Source organism: Hippocampus bargibanti, linkage group LG13 (assembly GCF_051943395.1).
Source record: "Hippocampus bargibanti isolate YZ-2025 linkage group LG13, ASM5194339v1, whole genome shotgun sequence".
NCBI classification, from domain to species: Eukaryota; Metazoa; Chordata; class Actinopteri; order Syngnathiformes; family Syngnathidae; genus Hippocampus; species Hippocampus bargibanti.
Window position 1 is genome coordinate 18,597,741 of NC_142746.1, and position 18,569 is coordinate 18,616,309.

Below are 18,569 nucleotides of genomic sequence, written 5' to 3' on the forward strand. Positions count from 1 at the left end.
AGGGTGCTATCAGTTGCGAGGGTGCTGTCACTACTCAATGTGCTATCGCTGGAAACGGTGCTGTCACTTGACATGGTACTATCACTTGAAAGTGTGCTGTCACTGGAAAGTGTGCTGTCACTTGAGAGGGTGCTGTCACTGCTTGGTGTGCTATCACTTGAAAGGGTGCTCACACTGCTCAATGTGCTACCACTAAATGTTGTACTGTCACTCGAAAGGGTGCTGTCACTTGACATGGTGCTATCACTGCTCAATGTGCTATCACTGGAAAGGGTGCTGTCACTTGAAAGGGTGCTGTCACTGCTTGGTGTGCTATCACTTGAGAGAGTGCTGACACTACTCAGTGTGCTGTCAGTGGAGCGTGTGCTGAAACTGCTTACTGAGCTATCACTGGAAAGAGTGCTGTCACTTGAAAGGGTACTATCGCTTGAAAGGGTGCTGTCACTGCTTGGTGTGCTATCACTTGAGAGGGTGCTGACACTACTCAGTGTGCTGTCAGTGGAGCGTGTGCTGAAACTGCTCACTGAGCTATCACTGGAAAGGGTGCTGTCACTTGAAAGGGTGCTGCCACTGCTTGGTGTGCTATCACTTGAGAGAGTGCTGACACTACTCAGTGTGCTGTCAGTCGAAAGCGTGTGCTGACATGGTGCTTACTGAGCTATCACTGGAAAGAGTGCTGTCACTTGAAAGGGTGCTCACACTGCTCAATGTGCTACCACTAAATGTTGTACTGTCACTCGAAAGGGTGCTGTCACTTGACATGCTCAATGTGCTATCACTGCTCAATGTGCTATCACTGGAAAGGGTGCTGTCACTTGACATGGTACTATCACTTGAAAGTGTACTGTCACTGGAAAGTGTGCTGTCACTTGAAAGGGTGCTGTCACTGCTTGGTGTGCTATCACTTGAAAGGGTGCTCACACTGCTCAATGTGCTACCACTAGATGCTGTCACTGGAAAGGGTGCTGTCACTAGACATGGTGCTGTCACTGCTCAATGTGCTATCACTGGAAAGGGTGCTATCACTTGAGAGGGTACTGTCACTGCTCAATGTGCTCACACTTGAGAGGGTACTGACACTGCTCAATGTGCTACCACTAGAAAGTGTACTGTCAGTTGAGAGGGTGCTGTCACTACTCAATGTGCTATCGCTGGAAACGGTGCTGTCACTTGACATGGTACTATCACTTGAAAGTGTACTGTCACTGGAAAGTGTGCTGTCACTTGAAAGGGTGCTGTCACTGCTTGGTGTGCTATCACTTGAAAGGGTGCTCACACTGCTCAATGTGCTACCACTAGATGGTGTGCTGTCACTTGACATGGTGCTATCACTGCTCAATGTGCTATCACTGGAAAGGGTGCTGTCACTTGAAAGGGTGCTGCCACTGCTTGGTGTGCTATCACTTGAGAGGGTGCTCACACTGCTCAATGTGCTACTACTAGATGGTGTACTATCACTCGAAAGGGTGCTGTCACTTGAGAGGGTACTATCACTGCTCAATGTGCTCACACTTGAGAGGGTACTGACACTGCTCAATGTGCTACCACTAGAAAGTGTACTGTCACTTGAGAGGGTGCTGTCACTGTTTGGTGTGCTATCACTGAAATGTCACACTATCGCTGTGCTACCAAGATGTGTGCTGTCACTTGACATGTTACTATCACTTGAAAGTGTACTGTCACTGGAAAGTGTGCTGTCACTTGAAAGGGTGCTGTCACTGCTCAATGTGCTATCACTGGAAAGGGTGCTGTCACTTGAAAGGGTGCTGTCACTGCTTGGTGTGCTATCACTTGAGAGAGTGCTGACACTACTCAGTGTGCTGTCAGTGGAGCGTGTGCTGAAACTGCTGTACTGAGCTATCACTGTGAAAGAGTGCTGTCACTTGAAAGGGTACTATCTGTCACTTGAAAGGGTGCTGTCACTGCTTGGTGTGCTATCACTTGAGAGGGTGCTGACACTACTCAGTGTGCTGTCAGTGGAGCGTGTGCTGAAACTGCTCACTGAGCTATCACTGGAAAGGGTGCTGTCACTTGAAAGGGTGCTGCCACTGCTTGGTGTGCTATCACTTGAGAGGGTGCTCACACTGCTCAATGTGCTGAAACCACTAAATGTTGTACTGTCACTCGAAAGGGTGCTGTCACTTGACATGGTGCTATCACTGCTCAATGTGCTATCACTGGAAAGGGTGCTGTCACTTGAAAGGGTGCTGTCACTGCTTGGTGTGCTATCACTTGAGAGGGTGCTCACACTGCTCAATGTGCTACCACTAAATGTACTGTCATGGTGTGCTGTCACTTGACATGGTGCTATCACTGCTCAATGTGCTATCACTGGAAAGGGTGCTGTCACTTGAAAGGGTGCTGTCACTGCTTGGTGTGCTATCACTTGAGAGGGTGCTCACACTGCTCAATGTGCTACCACTAGATGGTGTACTATCACTCGAAAGGGTGCTGTCACTTGAGAGGGTACTATCACTGCTCAATGTGCTCACACTTGAGAGGGTACTGACACTGCTCAATGTGCTACCACTAGAAAGTGTACTGTCAGTTGAGACGGTGCTGTCACTACTCAATGTGCTATCGCTGGAAATGGTGCTGTCACTTGACATGGTGCTATCACTGCTCAATGTGCTATCACTGGAAAGGGTGCTGCCACTTGAAAGTGTGCTGCCACTGCTTGGTGTGCTATCACTTGAGAGGGTGCTCACACTGCTCAATGTGCTACCACTAGATGTGTGCTGTCACTTGACATGGTGCTATCACTGCTCAATGTGCTATCACTAGAAAGCGTGCTGTCACTTGAAAGTGTGCTGCCACTGCTTGGTGTGCTATCACTTGAGAGAGTGCTGACACTACTCAGTGTGCTGTCAGTGGAGCGTGTGCTGAAACTGCTTACTGAGCTATCACTGGAAAGAGTGCTGTCACTTGAAAGGGTGCTCACACTGCTCAATGTGCTACCACTAAATGTTGTACTGTCACTCGAAAGGGTGCTGTCACTTGACATGGTGCTATCACTGCTCAATGTGCTATCACTGGAAAGGGTGCTGTCACTTGACATGGTACTATCACTTGAAAGTGTACTGTCACTGGAAAGTGTGCTGTCACTTGAAAGTGTGCTGTCACTGTTTGGTGTGCTATCACTTGAAAGGGTGCTCACACTGCTCAATGTGCTACCACTAGATGGTGTGCTGTCACTAGACATGGTGCTGTCACTGCTCAATGTGCTATCACTGGAAAGGGTGCTATCACTTGAGAGGGTACTGTCACTGCTCAATGTGCTCACACTTGAGAGGGTACTGACACTGCTCAATGTGCTACCACTAGAAAGTGTACTGTCAGTGGAGAGGGTGCTGTCACTACTCGATGTGCTATCACTGGAAACGGTGCTGTCACTTGACATGGTACTATCACTTGAAAGTGTACTGTCACTGGAAAGTGTGCTGTCACTTGAAAGGGTGCTGTCACTGCTTGGTGTGCTATCACTTGAAAGGGTGCTCACACTGCTCAATGTGCTACCACTAGATGGTGTGCTGTCACTTGACATGGTGCTATCACTGCTCAATGTGCTATCACTGGAAAGGGTGCTGTCACTTGAAAGGGTGCTGCCACTGCTTGGTGTGCTATCACTTGAGAGGGTGCTCACACTGCTCAATGTGCTACTACTAGATGGTGTACTATCACTCGAAAGGGTGCTGTCACTTGAGAGGGTACTATCACTGCTCAATGTGCTCACACTTGAGAGGGTACTGACACTGCTCAATGTGCTACCACTAGAAAGTGTACTGTCAGTTGCGAGGGTGCTGTCACTACTCAATGTGCTATCGCTGGAAATGGTGCTGTCACTTGACATGGTACTATCACTTGAAAGTGTACTGTCACTGGAAAGTGTGCTGTCACTTGAAAGGGTGCTGTCACTGCTTGGTGTGCTATCACTTGAAAGGGTGCTCACACTGCTCAATGTGCTACCACTAAATGTTGTACTGTCACTCGAAAGGGTGCTGTCACTTGACATGGTGCTATCACTGCTCAATGTGCTATCACTGGAAAGGGTGCTGTCACTTGAAAGGGTGCTGTCACTGCTTGGTGTGCTATCACTTGAGAGAGTGCTGACACTACTCAGTGTGCTGTCAGTGGAGCGTGTGCTGAAACTGCTTACTGAGCTATCACTGGAAAGAGTGCTGTCACTTGAAAGGGTACTATCGCTTGAAAGGGTGCTGTCACTGCTTGGTGTGCTATCACTTGAGAGGGTGCTGACACTACTCAGTGTGCTGTCAGTGGAGCGTGTGCTGAAACTGCTCACTGAGCTATCACTGGAAAGGGTGCTGTCACTTGAAAGGGTGCTGCCACTGCTTGGTGTGCTATCACTTGAGAGGGTGCTCACACTGCTCAATGTGCTACCACTAAATGTTGTACTGTCACTCGAAAGGGTGCTGTCACTTGACATGGTGCTATCACTGCTCAATGTGCTATCACTGGAAAGGGTGCTGTCAATTGAAAGGGTGCTGTCACTGCTTGGTGTGCTATCACTTGAGAGGGTGCTCACACTGCTCAATGTGCTACCACTAGATGGTGTGCTGTCACTTGACATGGTGCTATCGCTGCTCAATGTGCTATCACTGGAAAGGGTGCTGTCACTTGAAAGGGTGCTGCCACTGCTTGGTGTGCTATCACTTGAGAGGGTGCTCACACTGCTCAATGTGCTACCACTAGATGGTGTACTATCACTCGAAAGGGTGCTGTCACTTGAGAGGGTACTATCACTGCTCAATGTGCTCACACTTGAGAGGGTACTGACACTGCTCAATGTGCTACCACTAGAAAGTGTACTGTCAGTTGAGAGGGTGCTGTCACTACTCAATGTGCTATCGCTGGAAATGGTGCTGTCACTTGACATGGTACTATCACTTGAAAGTGTACTGTCACTGGAAAGTGTGCTGTCACTTGAAAGGGTGCTGTCACTGCTTGGTGTGCTATCACTTGAAAGGGTGCTCACACTGCTCAATGTGCTACCACTAGATGGTGTGCTGTCACTTGACATGGTGCTATCACTGCTCAATGTGCTATCACTAGAAAGCGTGCTGTCACTTGAAAGTGTGCTGCCACTGCTTGATGTGCTATCACTTGAGAGAGTGCTGACACTACTCAGTGTGCTGTCAGTGGAGCGTGTGCTGAAACTGCTTACTGAGCTATCACTGGAAAGAGTGCTGTCACTTGAAAGGGTGCTCACACTGCTCAATGTGCTACCACTAAATGTTGTACTGTCACTCGAAAGGGTGCTGTCACTTGACATGGTGCTATCACTGCTCAATGTGCTATCACTGGAAAGGGTGCTGTCACTTGACATGGTACTATCACTTGAAAGTGTACTGTCACTGGAAAGTGTGCTGTCACTTGAAAGGGTGCTGTCACTGTTTGGTGTGCTATCACTTGAAAGGGTGCTCACACTGCTCAATGTGCTACCACTAGATGGTGTGCTGTCACTAGACGTGGTGCTGTCACTGCTCAATGTGCTATCACTGGAAAGGGTGCTATCACTTGAGAGGGTACTGTCACTGCTCAATGTGCTCACACTTGAGAGGGTACTGACACTGCTCAATGTGCTACCACTAGAAAGTGTACTGTCAGTGGAGAGGGTGCTGTCACTACTCGATGTGCTATCACTGGAAACGGTGCTGTCACTTGACATGGTACTATCACTTGAAAGTGTACTGTCACTGGAAAGTGTGCTGTCACTTGAAAGGGTGCTGTCACTGCTTGGTGTGCTATCACTTGAAAGGGTGCTCACACTGCTCAATGTGCTACCACTAGATGGTGTGCTGTCACTTGACATGGTGCTATCACTGCTCAATGTGCTATCACTGGAAAGGGTGCTGTCACTTGAAAGTGTGCTGCCACTGCTTGGTGTGCTATCACTTGAGAAGGTGCTCACACTGCTCAATGTGCTACCACTAGATGGTGTACTATCACTCGAAAGGGTGCTGTCACTTGAGAGGGTACTATCACTGCTCAATGTGCTCACACTTGAGAGGGTACTGACACTGCTCAATGTGCTACCACTCGAAAGTGTACTGTCAGTTGCGAGGGTGCTGTCACTACTCAATGTGCTATCGCTGGAAATGGTGCTGTCACTTGACATGGTACTATCACTTGAAAGTGTACTGTCACTGGAAAGTGTGCTGTCACTTGAAAGGGTGCTGTCACTGCTTGGTGTGCTATCACTTGAAAGGGTGCTCACACTGCTCAATGTGCTACCACTAAATGTTGTACTGTCACTCGAAAGGGTGCTGTCACTAGACATGGTGCTGTCACTGCTCAATGTGCTATCACTGGAAAGGGTGCTATCACTTGAGAGGGTACTGTCACTGCTCAATGTGCTCACACTTGAGAGGGTACTGACACTGCTCAATGTGCTACCACTAGAAAGTGTACTGTCAATGGAGAGGGTACTGTCACTACTCAATGTGCTATCGCTGGAAATGGTGCTGTCACTTGACATGGTACTATCACTTGAAAGTGTACTGTCACTGGAAAGTGTGCTGTCACTTGAAAGGGTGCTGTCACTGCTTGGTGTGCTACCACTAGTTGGTGTGTTGTCACTTGACATGGTGCTATCACTGCTCAATGTGCTATCACTGGAAAGGGTGCTGTCACTTGAAAGGGTGCTGTCACTGCCTGGTGTGCTATCACTTGAGAGGGTGCTGACACTACTCAGTGTGCTGTCAGTGGAGCGTGTGCTGAAACTGCTTACTGAGCTATCACTGGAAAGAGTGCTGTCACTTGAAAGGGTACTATCGCTTGAGAGGGTGCTGTCACTTTTTGGTGTGATATCACATGAGAGGGTGCTCACACTGCTCAATGTGCTACCACTAGATGGTGTGCTATCACTCGAAAGGGTGCTGTCACTTGACATGGTGCTATCACTGCTCAATGTGCTATCACTCGAAAGGGTGCTGTCACTTGACATGGTACTATCACTTGAAAGTGTACTGTCACTGGACAGTGTGCTGTCACTGCTCACTGTGCTGTCACTGGATAATGTGCTGTCACTGCTCACTGTGCTGTCACTGGATAATGTGCTGTCACTGCTCAATGTGCTATCGCTTGAAAGAGTGCTTTCACTTGACAAGGTGCTGTAACGTATTGTTTCTGTGGTATCACTCGTTAGTGTGGTTAATGTAGTGTCACTGGTTTGTGGTGCCTCTGTTGTGATTTGTTTGGGCGGGCAAGGGTTCATTTGATAATATACAGAGTCATTATCTTCATCTTTGTCTCCATGATTATGCTGGCAAGGCATTTGTTGTTCGTGTTTTGTCGTTTGGTCTTTATTTCTGTAATCAATTTTATGCTGGTAAGGGTTTTGTTCTTCATGGGTAGAGTCACGAGTATGCTGGCAAGGTCCTTTTTCTCCACGGGCGAAGTCATGGTTCTGCTGAGAAGGGATTTGTCCTTCATGTGTGGAGTCATGGGCATGCCGGTATGGCATTTCTTCTACACGGGCAAAGTCTCTCTTATGCTTGAAAGGCAGTTTTTCTTCCTGGGTGGAGTCATGGGTATGCCAACAAGGATTATGTTCTTCATGGGCGGAGTCTTTGGTAGGTGGCCAAGAGATAGTTTCCTCATGCGTGAAATCTTGTGTGTGTGAGCATGGTTTTTCATCTCTGATGACGTGGTTTTGTGTGTCATAGTTATACCTTCTATTTGTGGTATCGTCATTGTTTGGACTCGTTGACGGAAATTTAAGAACATGCTGGATTTCTTCAGATGAAAAAAATGTATTATCGTGGTCATCCGCTTGAATGTCAGGATCTTCTTGATTCCAATGATAGGCGTCTGGTCCTAAATTCTCCTCAGTCAGGATTGACCGTTTTCTCCTTGTTGGCAGGCTGACGCTTCCTGTGTTAATGTGTTGACAGCAGTGTTACATCATGACTTTTAATTTCTTGTTTGCTATATTTTAATTTAGAGTTTTCTCACTTACTAACAAGAAGAAGGACAACGGTGAACATTTTGAAAGTGATCATCGTGGCAGATGGTGTTCTGTAAAAAGTAAATACATGAGTGTCACAATGACAGCTAAATTAATTATCCTCCAATTTTTATTTGGTCATTGGGCCGCCAGATTTTGCAGAGAAGGTCAGACTTCCATTTCTCCGGCCATTTATTCCCACTCTTAGCACGAGATATCATGGTGTTTCCATGCCAACTAAGAGGCTTAGTTAGCATGTTTTTAAGGGAAGGCCAGACTTCTATCTCTCCAGGCATTTATGCCAACCCTTACCATGAGATCCCATTGTGTTTCCAGGCCCGCTAAGAGAAACATTTCAAATTTCCCCATTGTGGGATAATTAAAGGCTTTCTTGTTCTTATTATTCTTATTCCTATTTTCTCCAATGTGTGCAAGGTTTACAAGGTAACATTAAATCAACAGCTATTACGCTCCAACAGAAACCTCAAACTGACAGCAAACTAATGCTGGCTGATTTACGAGCCTGTTGTCTGAAGCGAAAGTAGCCACTTGTGCTAAGTGTGATACATTGTACAGGTAACATCCAACTTACAACCGACTTCCGTTCCGACCAACCGGCCGTAAATCAAAATGGTCGTAAGTCGAAATCCATTCAAAATGTTGAATAGAGACTAGGTGCTAAATGACTTGCGAACGACCTGATTCGGACGACACGGCGTGTAATATCAATTCGACCAAACTCTCAATGCAGTATATGGTGTGGCGCCCAATGTGGTGATGAGGCAGATAATGCCTTCCCAAGTCATTACAGGTAACATCCGATTTACGGCCGGTGCGAGTTACGACCACCCGTACTTACGTCCACGACCGCCAGACCTTTTTTTTATTATTCTACGGCTGGGACTGCTACGGTGGCAGCCCAGCAACGCTGTTGATATCTGCAGCGTGTTTGCGATGCATTTGGTAGAAAAAATACTCTAGATGGTCCTTCTTGTTTAGATTGAACAAGTAGGATGTTTATTTGCTGGAGCACAGCGAGCAACCGCTTCTCTCAGCTTTGTATAAGAACTATTTTTTTAAATTGCTGTCAAAGGACCCTATGTAGCGTTGTGGCTGCGCTGCCAAATGCGCTCAACATTCAGCATGCCTCATTTATCTTAACAGAGAATATTACATCATTGCACAAAATTAGGATACAGAATAACTGTTTCTTCACAAATGCCTGTGACAATTTTGTGATGGCACCGGCGGGGGAGAAACATGAGGACTCCGGAGTCCTCATGTTTCGAATGGAATCCCAGTCGTATAAACGTCACGTCGGTCATTTTGAATGCTTTTCGATTTCAGACCGTTTGACTTACGACCGTTTTGTCGGAACGGAAGCCTGTATGTTCATATTAAGAATAAGAAAACCTCTATTTGTCTCAAAATGGACAAATTCAATATCTTCAGCAGCATTCCAGCAGCTACCAGAACAGGATGATGTCTTCTGTTCCAGCGGTCCGCTCAGGGTTGCTGATTCTGCACAATGAAAGTGAGCATGTTCCCAGACTACACTGTGACGGTTGCGGGGAAGATCACTGAAGCTATACTCCGGAGCTGATAGGAGATCAAACTAGGATCCGTGTGATGCGCCACATGACTGACACAACTGAAAATCCAGCGAAACCTATGGAATACATGAGAAAGAACTTGAAGCTCCAACATGAATGGTCTTTCCATAGACTTTCACGCATTTGCATCCACACTTGCACCACAACTTTTTTTTTGTGAGTCTCCCAGCTATTATTGACCTTATACTGTGATACCTCGGTTTACGAACTCCTTGGCTTACGAACCTTTCGTTTTACGAACGTTACATTTATGAAAATTTTACCTTGGCATACGAACTTGACCTTGGTATACGAACTTTTTTTTCATACACGGAGCTGCCTCAATGAGTGATGTGTCATTCGCGAAAATGCCCGTTCTTCTAACAACAAAATGGTAGCCCACTGTTTTTGTCCTCTACTCCCCGCCCCCAGTCTTCGGTTAAAACCACATCATTGGTCAAGAACGCAGCAGTAAGGGGGTGTGGTTTAAACATTAAAGAGACAAGCAGACGACAGTGAGAGAGTTTCAACTTTGAGAGTTCAAAGGCAAAGTGTAGACTGTAAGGTTAAAATATCCATTCAATCAGGCTCCACAAACAACCCGCACAGGCCATCTGTACACTTGATGCAAAAAGCTATCAACCCAGCTAAACAGAACACAATTGATGATGAACTAGTTAAAATTATCACAGAGAAAGCATCTACAAGGGATCATTCCTCGAGATGGTGAAAGAAGGTGACGTTCCTCATCAAGTGTTTAATGCTAATGAAACCGGCCACTCCATTCCATCAAGCCATCAACGACCATCACAAAGGTAAATAAAATGACTTTATTATATAGTATAGTTTATTTCTTTAATTATAATACCATAGCAAATATATTATACATAAAATAAGGTATATTTTGTGTAGTTTTAAGGCTTAGAAAATTAGAAAGTAGAAAATTATGTTTTTGGGGACCTGGGAACGGATTATTCTCATTTTAATGGTTTTCTATGGGAAATTAATTTTAGGGATCCTCACTTTTCGCCTTACACACTCTGTCTGGGAACCAATTACGTTCGTAAGCCAAGGTATCACTGTACTTCGAAACATTCGAAGTTTGCGGCGCGACGCCGCACAACAAAAGATATTTCTCAGTGTAAAATGTGTCCAGAAAATGTGATTGATGACCAAACGGAAACCATTATTTTGTTCATTGGTTCATTCCCATCTTCAAAGTTGAATCCTATTTAGAAATGCAAATAGATTTAGCTATTTATTTGCTATCCATTAGCTATCTTTCTATCTGAGTTACTTCGGGGTTGAGTCAACGCTCGCGCATGTCGCTGCCGCTGCTCACCCACAGAAAAACTTTATCCTGTGACTGAAATGTGACCTTGAGAATTTTGAAAGGCGCTTGTAAATAAAATGTATTATTATAAAGCGCTGGACATGGCCTCTGGCAATGTTTTTTTTCTTTTCCACAAGGGGGCAGCATTTCCCTTTATTGCATGTTAGCACATGTTCCAGCTTCAGCTGTTGTCAAAGCGCTATATAAACCAATAGGTATCTCTTGCATTGTAGTTTGGACAGCAGCCCCCTTTTCTAACTCAGATACCTCCAGACCCATATAATTTAGGAATTAACTCTTTTTTTCTGATAAGAGAAGAGAGTCTAAAGTTTCTAGCGCTGCATTGATTGTTTATGTAGTCCTAAAACTCAATATTCTGTAGGTCCTTTGAGTGACAAAATCCCTGTTACTGGAGTGGCCATTTTGTGGCACATTGCCTGGCAGTGAATGAGTTAAATATTCAAATCTGGTCAAGTGTCTGACTTTGATATAATAAATCAACTTTTTAAGAAGTACTTGTGATAAGGAAAACAAAATAATGTATCCTCGTTTTGCTATCCATAGTTTAACTGCGCCTACCAGGAGAAAGCAGCTGGAAAAGGTTGTGCCAAGGAATGAAATGAGTCCAAGAGAATTTTCTCAGCCCGGAGTCCTTGCAATCCTTAAGAGTGCTCAGCGGGGGAACCAACGGTCACTTTGACGGTCCTTCAGTGTTCAATGTCGACAGAATTGGTCCGTCTTTGCAGCCGCACCAAATCACACTACAATGGATAGACATAGAAATGATTTAAAAGGCTGCTGTAATAATAATAATAATAATAATAATAATCATCATCATCATCATCATAATAACAATACATTGTACCGTATTTATAAACGCCTTTCAAATCTCTCAAGGTCAGAGACATAGAAATGCTATACAGTAAAGTCTTGTTATATCGATATCGGATATATCGATAGTCCCGGTTATATCGATATTTTTTCCGACTCCCTTGAATATCGATATAACGAGACTTTACTGTATTTTACATTTTAAGACTTGCGCTAAATATTCCGGAAGTCTTGTTTTTGAGTTGGTGACGAGTCCGTACGTGATGTCACTGAAGGAACGCCCCTGACCGAAAAAAGGACACATTGTAGCAGTCCTTCCATCACGTCAACGCATTTTGCTGTACTTAATTGGTCTGAAAACTTCATGTTGTACCAAAAAGAGGCAGAAGAAGGCGACAAAGCTCCGTGTAAGGAATGAATCAGCCTGTGGAAACAGGCTGATTCATTCCTTACACGGAGCTTTGTCGCCATTTTCTGCCTCTTTTTTAATGCTACATTTCCCCCCCCCTATTGCCTCAAAATGGCACGGAATAAATTCTTTAATCGATTGCAAACATGTATGCTTTCCTCTTCAGAAGTATTTGAATCATATTCATAACTGGATCAGTAACAAGAAAGCATATTCCTCGAATCTGAAGCCATTGTTTTGATTCTCCAGCACGGCAAGACGTCTTGGGGTGACGCCACGATCAAGACCTTCTGAAACTGGCCACTTCCGGGTTCAAGACTCCAAACTAGGGTGCGGAAAATCATACTGGACCCTCCGCACCCTGCCCACCACCTTTTCCAGCTACTCCCCTCAGGCAGGCGCTACCGATCCATGCAAACCAAATCCAGCACACATTTAAACAGCTTCTTCCCCCAAGCCATTAACTCTTTGAACAGTAGCCCAAATGGAATTGTATAGTGCCTCTTTGCAATTTTTTTGCTGATGATACTATATACTAGTGCAGCGTGTTCCACCTTGTGTGTTCTACATACTTGGCAATAAAGATGATTCTGATTCTGATTCAGATTTTTTTTTTTGCAAATTTTGGACACTTTAAGTCATTTTTATTGGTGTTTTGCATTTGACTGAAAAGATCATACTTCGTGTTTTGGGTATTTTAGATGCTATAAAACGTTTTTCTGACGTCAGTTAGGTAACAAAAAAGTGATGTCAGTTGTTCTTTAAAGGCTTTTTAATTCAGATTCTAAAGTTCGTAGTTCATCGGAAAAAAAATGAGCAGATTCATTCTTGTCTCCGATTCATTTGATCAAGTCAAATCGAATCGCTGTTAGCATGCAGAAAATAAATACATAATAAATACAAATGCATAAATACATGGCGTTTTCGTGTTTATGTTTGTTAAAGTCATAGGTGCTGTGCATGCTGGGTCCGAGAGGACAGTAATTTCATCTATGCTGTATAACATACAGTGTATGTCATGCATATTAGCATATTTGACAATAAAGCTGACTTTGACTTTAAATAAATTAATTAATAATAATAATAAATTATAATTAATTAATAATAATAATAATAATAATAATTTGGTCATAAGTTTGCTATTTATTAGCTGTTGAAGAAAAACAAGCATGATATTGACAATTGAAGCTAGAAAAAAGTACTCACTGTGCCGAATGAAGTTAGTCCTTATAGTGGGGGTTCCCTCACTGAAGTGGTGCTCTGTTTGTCTTAGTTTAGTTTTTGTACTTATGTTTCTATCACATCTCACATTCATGTGCTGTGAGATAATGAGGAGTGTGATTTAGAAGTACTGTTCCACCCATGCAAAGGCGAGGCAGTCATTAAGGTGAGGCATCTAATTAATATTTTTTTTTGCTTTGTCACACATTTAATTGTTCGTAATTGAATAACATTGAATAAACGAAAGACGTAACCAAGTGCCATTTTTCCATGTCAAGCATCTCAAACTGTTGAACTCGGAAAGCTACGCCGATTTTAAAAAATGTGTGCAAAAATGTGGAATTGGCCTTAATTGCCATTGTCTTTTGGAAGCCGGTCTTTCCAACTAAGTCAGTTACCTCATAGAACATCTTTATTCCCAACTTTGGGTGTGCTCCAACCAGCGCACCTTGCATGCTTAATAAGAGCAAGGCGTGGTTTCAACCTTTTCAGGGTCTCTTAGTCATTCATAGCCAATGTTTATGCGTACTGTAGGTACATTGTCCATGCAATTTGGAACAAAAGAAATAAAGGAACGAGATGAGCTTTCTTGAAGGTTTTTATTGCACCTGTTCTGTTACACGCATAGAGGGAATGTATTTATGCATGTGTTTTGGTTGACACGATGCATTCAGGGATGAAGTACAGTTACAGTATACCTTGGCTTATGAACTTAATTGGTTCCCAGACACAGTGTGTGAGGCAAAAAGTGTGCATCCCAAAAATTTATTTCCTCTAAGAAACCATTAAAATGACAATAATCCGTTCCCAAGTCCCCATAAAACATGATTTTCTACTTTCTAATTTTCTAAGCCTTAAAACTAAGCCTTATTTTATGTATAATAAATGTGCTATGGTATTATAATTAAAGAAATAAACTGTACTGTATAATAAAGTCGTTTTATTTACATTTGTGATGGTTGTTGATGGCTTGATGGAATGGAGTGGCCGGTTTCCTCAGCATTAAACACTTGATGAGGAACGTAACCTTTCTTTCACCAGCTTGAGGAATGATCCCTGGTAGGTGCTTTCTCTGTGATAATTTTATCTAGTTCCTCATCAATTGTGTTCTGATTAGCTGCATTGATAGCTTTTTGCATCAAGTGTACAGATGGCTTGTGCGGGTTGTTTGTGGAGCCTGATTGATGGGATATTTTAACCTTGCAGTCTATCAAAGTTGAAACGAGTCCAATTGTAACTGTTTTCTATCCATTTTGTCACCCTCTGTCGTCTGCCTGTCCCTTTAATGTTTAAACCACCTCCCTTAGCTGCGGGGTTCTTGACCAATCACGTGGCTTTAACTGACGATTGGGGCCAGGGAATAGAAGACCAAAACAAGCCAGCTGCCATTTTCTTCTAAGGAGAACGGACTCGTTCACGAACGACATCACAAATTGTGGCAGCTCTGTGTGTATCCCGAAAAATAGCTCGTATGCCAAGGTAAAATTTTCGTAAATTTAACCTTCGTAAACTAAAAAGTTGATAAGCCAAGGGGTTCGTAAACCGAGGTATCACTGTAGTTAAAATTGCATCATTTGTGAAGGAACATTAAAAGCACTGGCATTACCAGTAAGTTTCGATAAAATGGTTGCCATCTTTCTCTGGCATGCGCTTGTGTGTTTGTCATACCACGTCACAATTGACTTTTCTGTTGTAGGTCCCATTGGAAGTATGATGCGACTCTTTCATGTGTCTTCTAACCACAATCCTGGTGATTGATAGGTGGGAGGCAACATTTGAGTGCATTGGACAAGAAAACTTTTTTTTAACTTGGCTTGCGGCTGAGATGGAATTTATTCAGCAATTGTTGACGTGCTTTTGATGAGTTTCACAATGATACTGTTTCCTGAGAGATGATTGGATCATTGGATTGGATTGGATTGGATGAAATCATTATGTTGCACAGGAGCTCTGCTGTTATACAGTATTCTTGATGTTAACTACAAGTATTGGACTGTTCAAAAATTGCAAACGCCTTAGTACACATGGTCGTTTTTTTCCGGCGATAAACACCATACTATACATGGTGGGTTTTTTTTTCAGTTAAAAAACGCCTGACTTCACACTTTTTGGCGAAAAACGCCTTTGCATACATGGTTGTTTTTTTTTTTCTGGTCAAAAACGCCTTACTTTACATGGTGTTTTTTTCTTGCTAAAAACGCCCAACTATATATTTCTGGTCAAAATTGCCTCACGAGAAATGGTCATTTTTTCGGGCTAAAAACGCCTTACTATACATGGTCTTTTTTTCGGCTAAAAACGCCTTACTATACATGGTCGTTTTTTCGGCTAAAAATGCCTTACTATATATGGATGTTTTTTTCTGGCTAAAACGCCTTACTATACATGGTCGTTTTTTCCTGCCTAAAAATGCCTTACTATATATACATGGTTGTCTTTTTGGCAAAAAACGCCTTACTATACATGGTCGTTTTTTCGGCTAAAAACGCCTTACTATATACATGGCCGTTTTTTGGGCTAAAAAACGCCTTACTATACATGGTCGTTTTTTTGGGCTAAAAACGCCTTACTATACATGGTCGTTTTTTCGGCTAAAAACGCCTTACTATACATGGTCGTTTTTTCGGCTAAAAATGCCTTACTATATATGGTCGTTTTTTCTGGCAAAAAAACGCCTTACTATACATGGTCGTTTTTTCCTGCCTAAAAATGCCTTACTTATATACATGGTTGTTTTTTGGGGCTAAAAACGCCTTACTATACATGGTCGTTTTTTTCGGCTAAAAACGCCTTACTATATACATGGCCGTTTTTTGGGCTAAAAAACGCCTTACTATACATGGTCGTTTTTTTGGGCTAAAAACGCCTTACTATACATGGTCGTTTTTTCGGCTAAAAACGCCTTACTATACATGGTCGTTTTTTCGGCAAAAAACGCCTTACTATACATGGTCGTTTTTTTTTTCGGCAAAAAACGCCTTACTTATACATGGTCGTTTTTTTCGGCAAAAAAACGCCTTACTATACATGGTCGTTTTTTCGGCTAAAAACGCCTTACTATACATGGTCGTTTTTTGGGGCTAAAAACGCCTTACTATACATGGTCGTTTTTTTCTGCTAAAAACGCCTTACTATACATGGTAGTTTTTTTTTTCGGCTAAAAACGCCTTACTATACATGGTCGTTTTTTCTGCAAAAAACGCCTTACTATACATGGTCGTTTTTTTGGGCTAAAAATGCCTTCCTACACATGGTCGTCTTTTTGGCAAAAAACGCCTTACTATACATGGTCGTTTTTTCGGCTAAAAACGCCTTACTATATACATGGCCGTTTTTTCGGCTAAAAAACGCCTTACTATACATGGTCGTTTTTTCTGCTAAAAACGCCTTACTATACATGGTAGTTTTTTTTCGGCTAAAAACGCCTTACTATACATGGTCGTCTTTTCGGCAAAAAAACGCCTTACTATACATGGTCGTTTTTTTGGCTAAAAACGCCTTACTATACATGGTCGTTTTTTTGGCTAAAAACGCCTTACTATACATGGTCGTTTTTTTTCGGCAAAAAACGCCTTACTATACATGGTCGTCTTTTCGGCAAAAAAACGCCTTACTATACATGGTCGTTTTTTGGGGCTAAAAACGCCTTACTATACATGGTGTTTTTTTCGGAAAAAAACGCCTTACTATACATGGTCGTCTTTTCGGCAAAAAAACGCCTTACTATACATGGTCGTTTTTTCGGCTAAAAACGCCTTACTATACATGGTAGTTTTTTTTCGGCTAAAAACGCCTTACTATACATGGTCGTTTTTTCGGCAAAAAACGCCTTACTATACATGGTCGTTTTTTCGGCAAAAAAACGCCTTACTATACATGGTCGTTTTTTTCGGCAAAAAACGCCTTACTATACATGGTCGTTTTTTTGGCAAAAAAACGCCTTACTATACATGGTCGTTTTTTTCGGCTAAAAATGCCTTACTGTACATGGTCGTTTTTTTGGGCTAAAAATGCCTCACTATACATGGTGGTTTTTTTCCGCCGAAAAATGCCTTACTATACATGGTCGTTATTTCTGCTAAAAACGCCTTACTATACATGGTTGTTTTTTTTCGGCTAAAAACGCCTTACTATACATGGTCGTTTTTTTCGGCAAAAAACGCCTTACTATACATGGTCGTTTTTTTCGGCAAAAAACGCCTTACTATACATGGTCGTCTTTTCGGCAAAAAAACGCCTTACTATACATGGTCGTTTTTTGGGGCTAAAAACGCCTTACTATACATGGTCGTTTTTTTCGGCTAAAAACGCCTTACTATACATGGTAGTTTTTTTTCGGCTAAAAACGCCTTACTATACATGGTCGTTTTTTCGGCAAAAAACGCCTTACTATACATGGTCGTTTTTTTCGGCAAAAAACGCCTTACTATACATGGTCGTCTTTTCGGCAAAAAAACGCCTTACTATACATGGTCGTTTTTTTTCGGCTAAAAACGCCTTACTATACATGGTCGTCTTTTCGGCAAAAAAACGCCTTACTATACATGGTCGTTTTTTCGGCTAAAAACGCCTTACTATACATGGTCGTTTTTTTCGGCAAAAAACGCCTTACTATACATGGTCGTCTTTTCGGCAAAAAAACGCCTTACTATACATGGTCGTTTTTTTCGGCAAAAAAACGCCTTACTATACATGGTCGTTTTTTCGGCTAAAAACGCCTTACTATACATGGTCGTTTTTTCGGCTAAAAACGCCTTACTATAAATGGTCGTTTTTTGGGGCTAAAAACGCCTTACTATACATGGTCGTTTTTTCGGCTAAAAACGCCTTACTATACATGGTCGTCTTTTCGGCAAAAAAACGCCTTACTATACATGGTCGTTTTTTCGGCTAAAAACGCCTTACTATACATGGTCGTTTTTTGGGGCTAAAAACGCCTTACTATACATGGTCGTTTTTTTCGGCAAAAAACGCCTTACTATACATGGTCGTCTTTTCGGCAAAAAAACGCCTTATTATACATGGTCGTCTTTTCGGCAAAAAAACGCCTTACTATACATGGTCGTTTTTTTGGCTAAAAACGCCTTACTATACATGGTCGTTTTTTTCGGCAAAAAACGCCTTACTATACATGGTCGTCTTTTCGGCAAAAAAACACCTTACTATACATGGTCGTTTTTTCGGCTAAAAATGCCTTACTATACATGGTCGTTTTTT

General features: G+C 42.8%; 1 protein-coding gene across 1 annotated transcript; it reads right to left on the reverse strand.

The window, feature by feature from the left end:
- Positions 1-650: 650 nt before the first annotated feature.
- On the reverse strand, positions 651-14,046 carry LOC148889619 (uncharacterized). The gene is made up of 4 exons (XM_089012611.1): positions 13,338-14,046; positions 7,979-11,652; positions 5,878-7,893; positions 651-664 (listed from the first exon to the last, which is right to left on the reverse strand). Exons 2-4 carry the CDS (start codon positions 8,019-8,021, stop codon positions 651-653), a joined length of 2,073 nt encoding a protein of 690 aa, XP_088868737.1. The 5' UTR covers positions 8,022-11,652; positions 13,338-14,046.
- Positions 14,047-18,569: the final 4,523 nt, after the last annotated feature.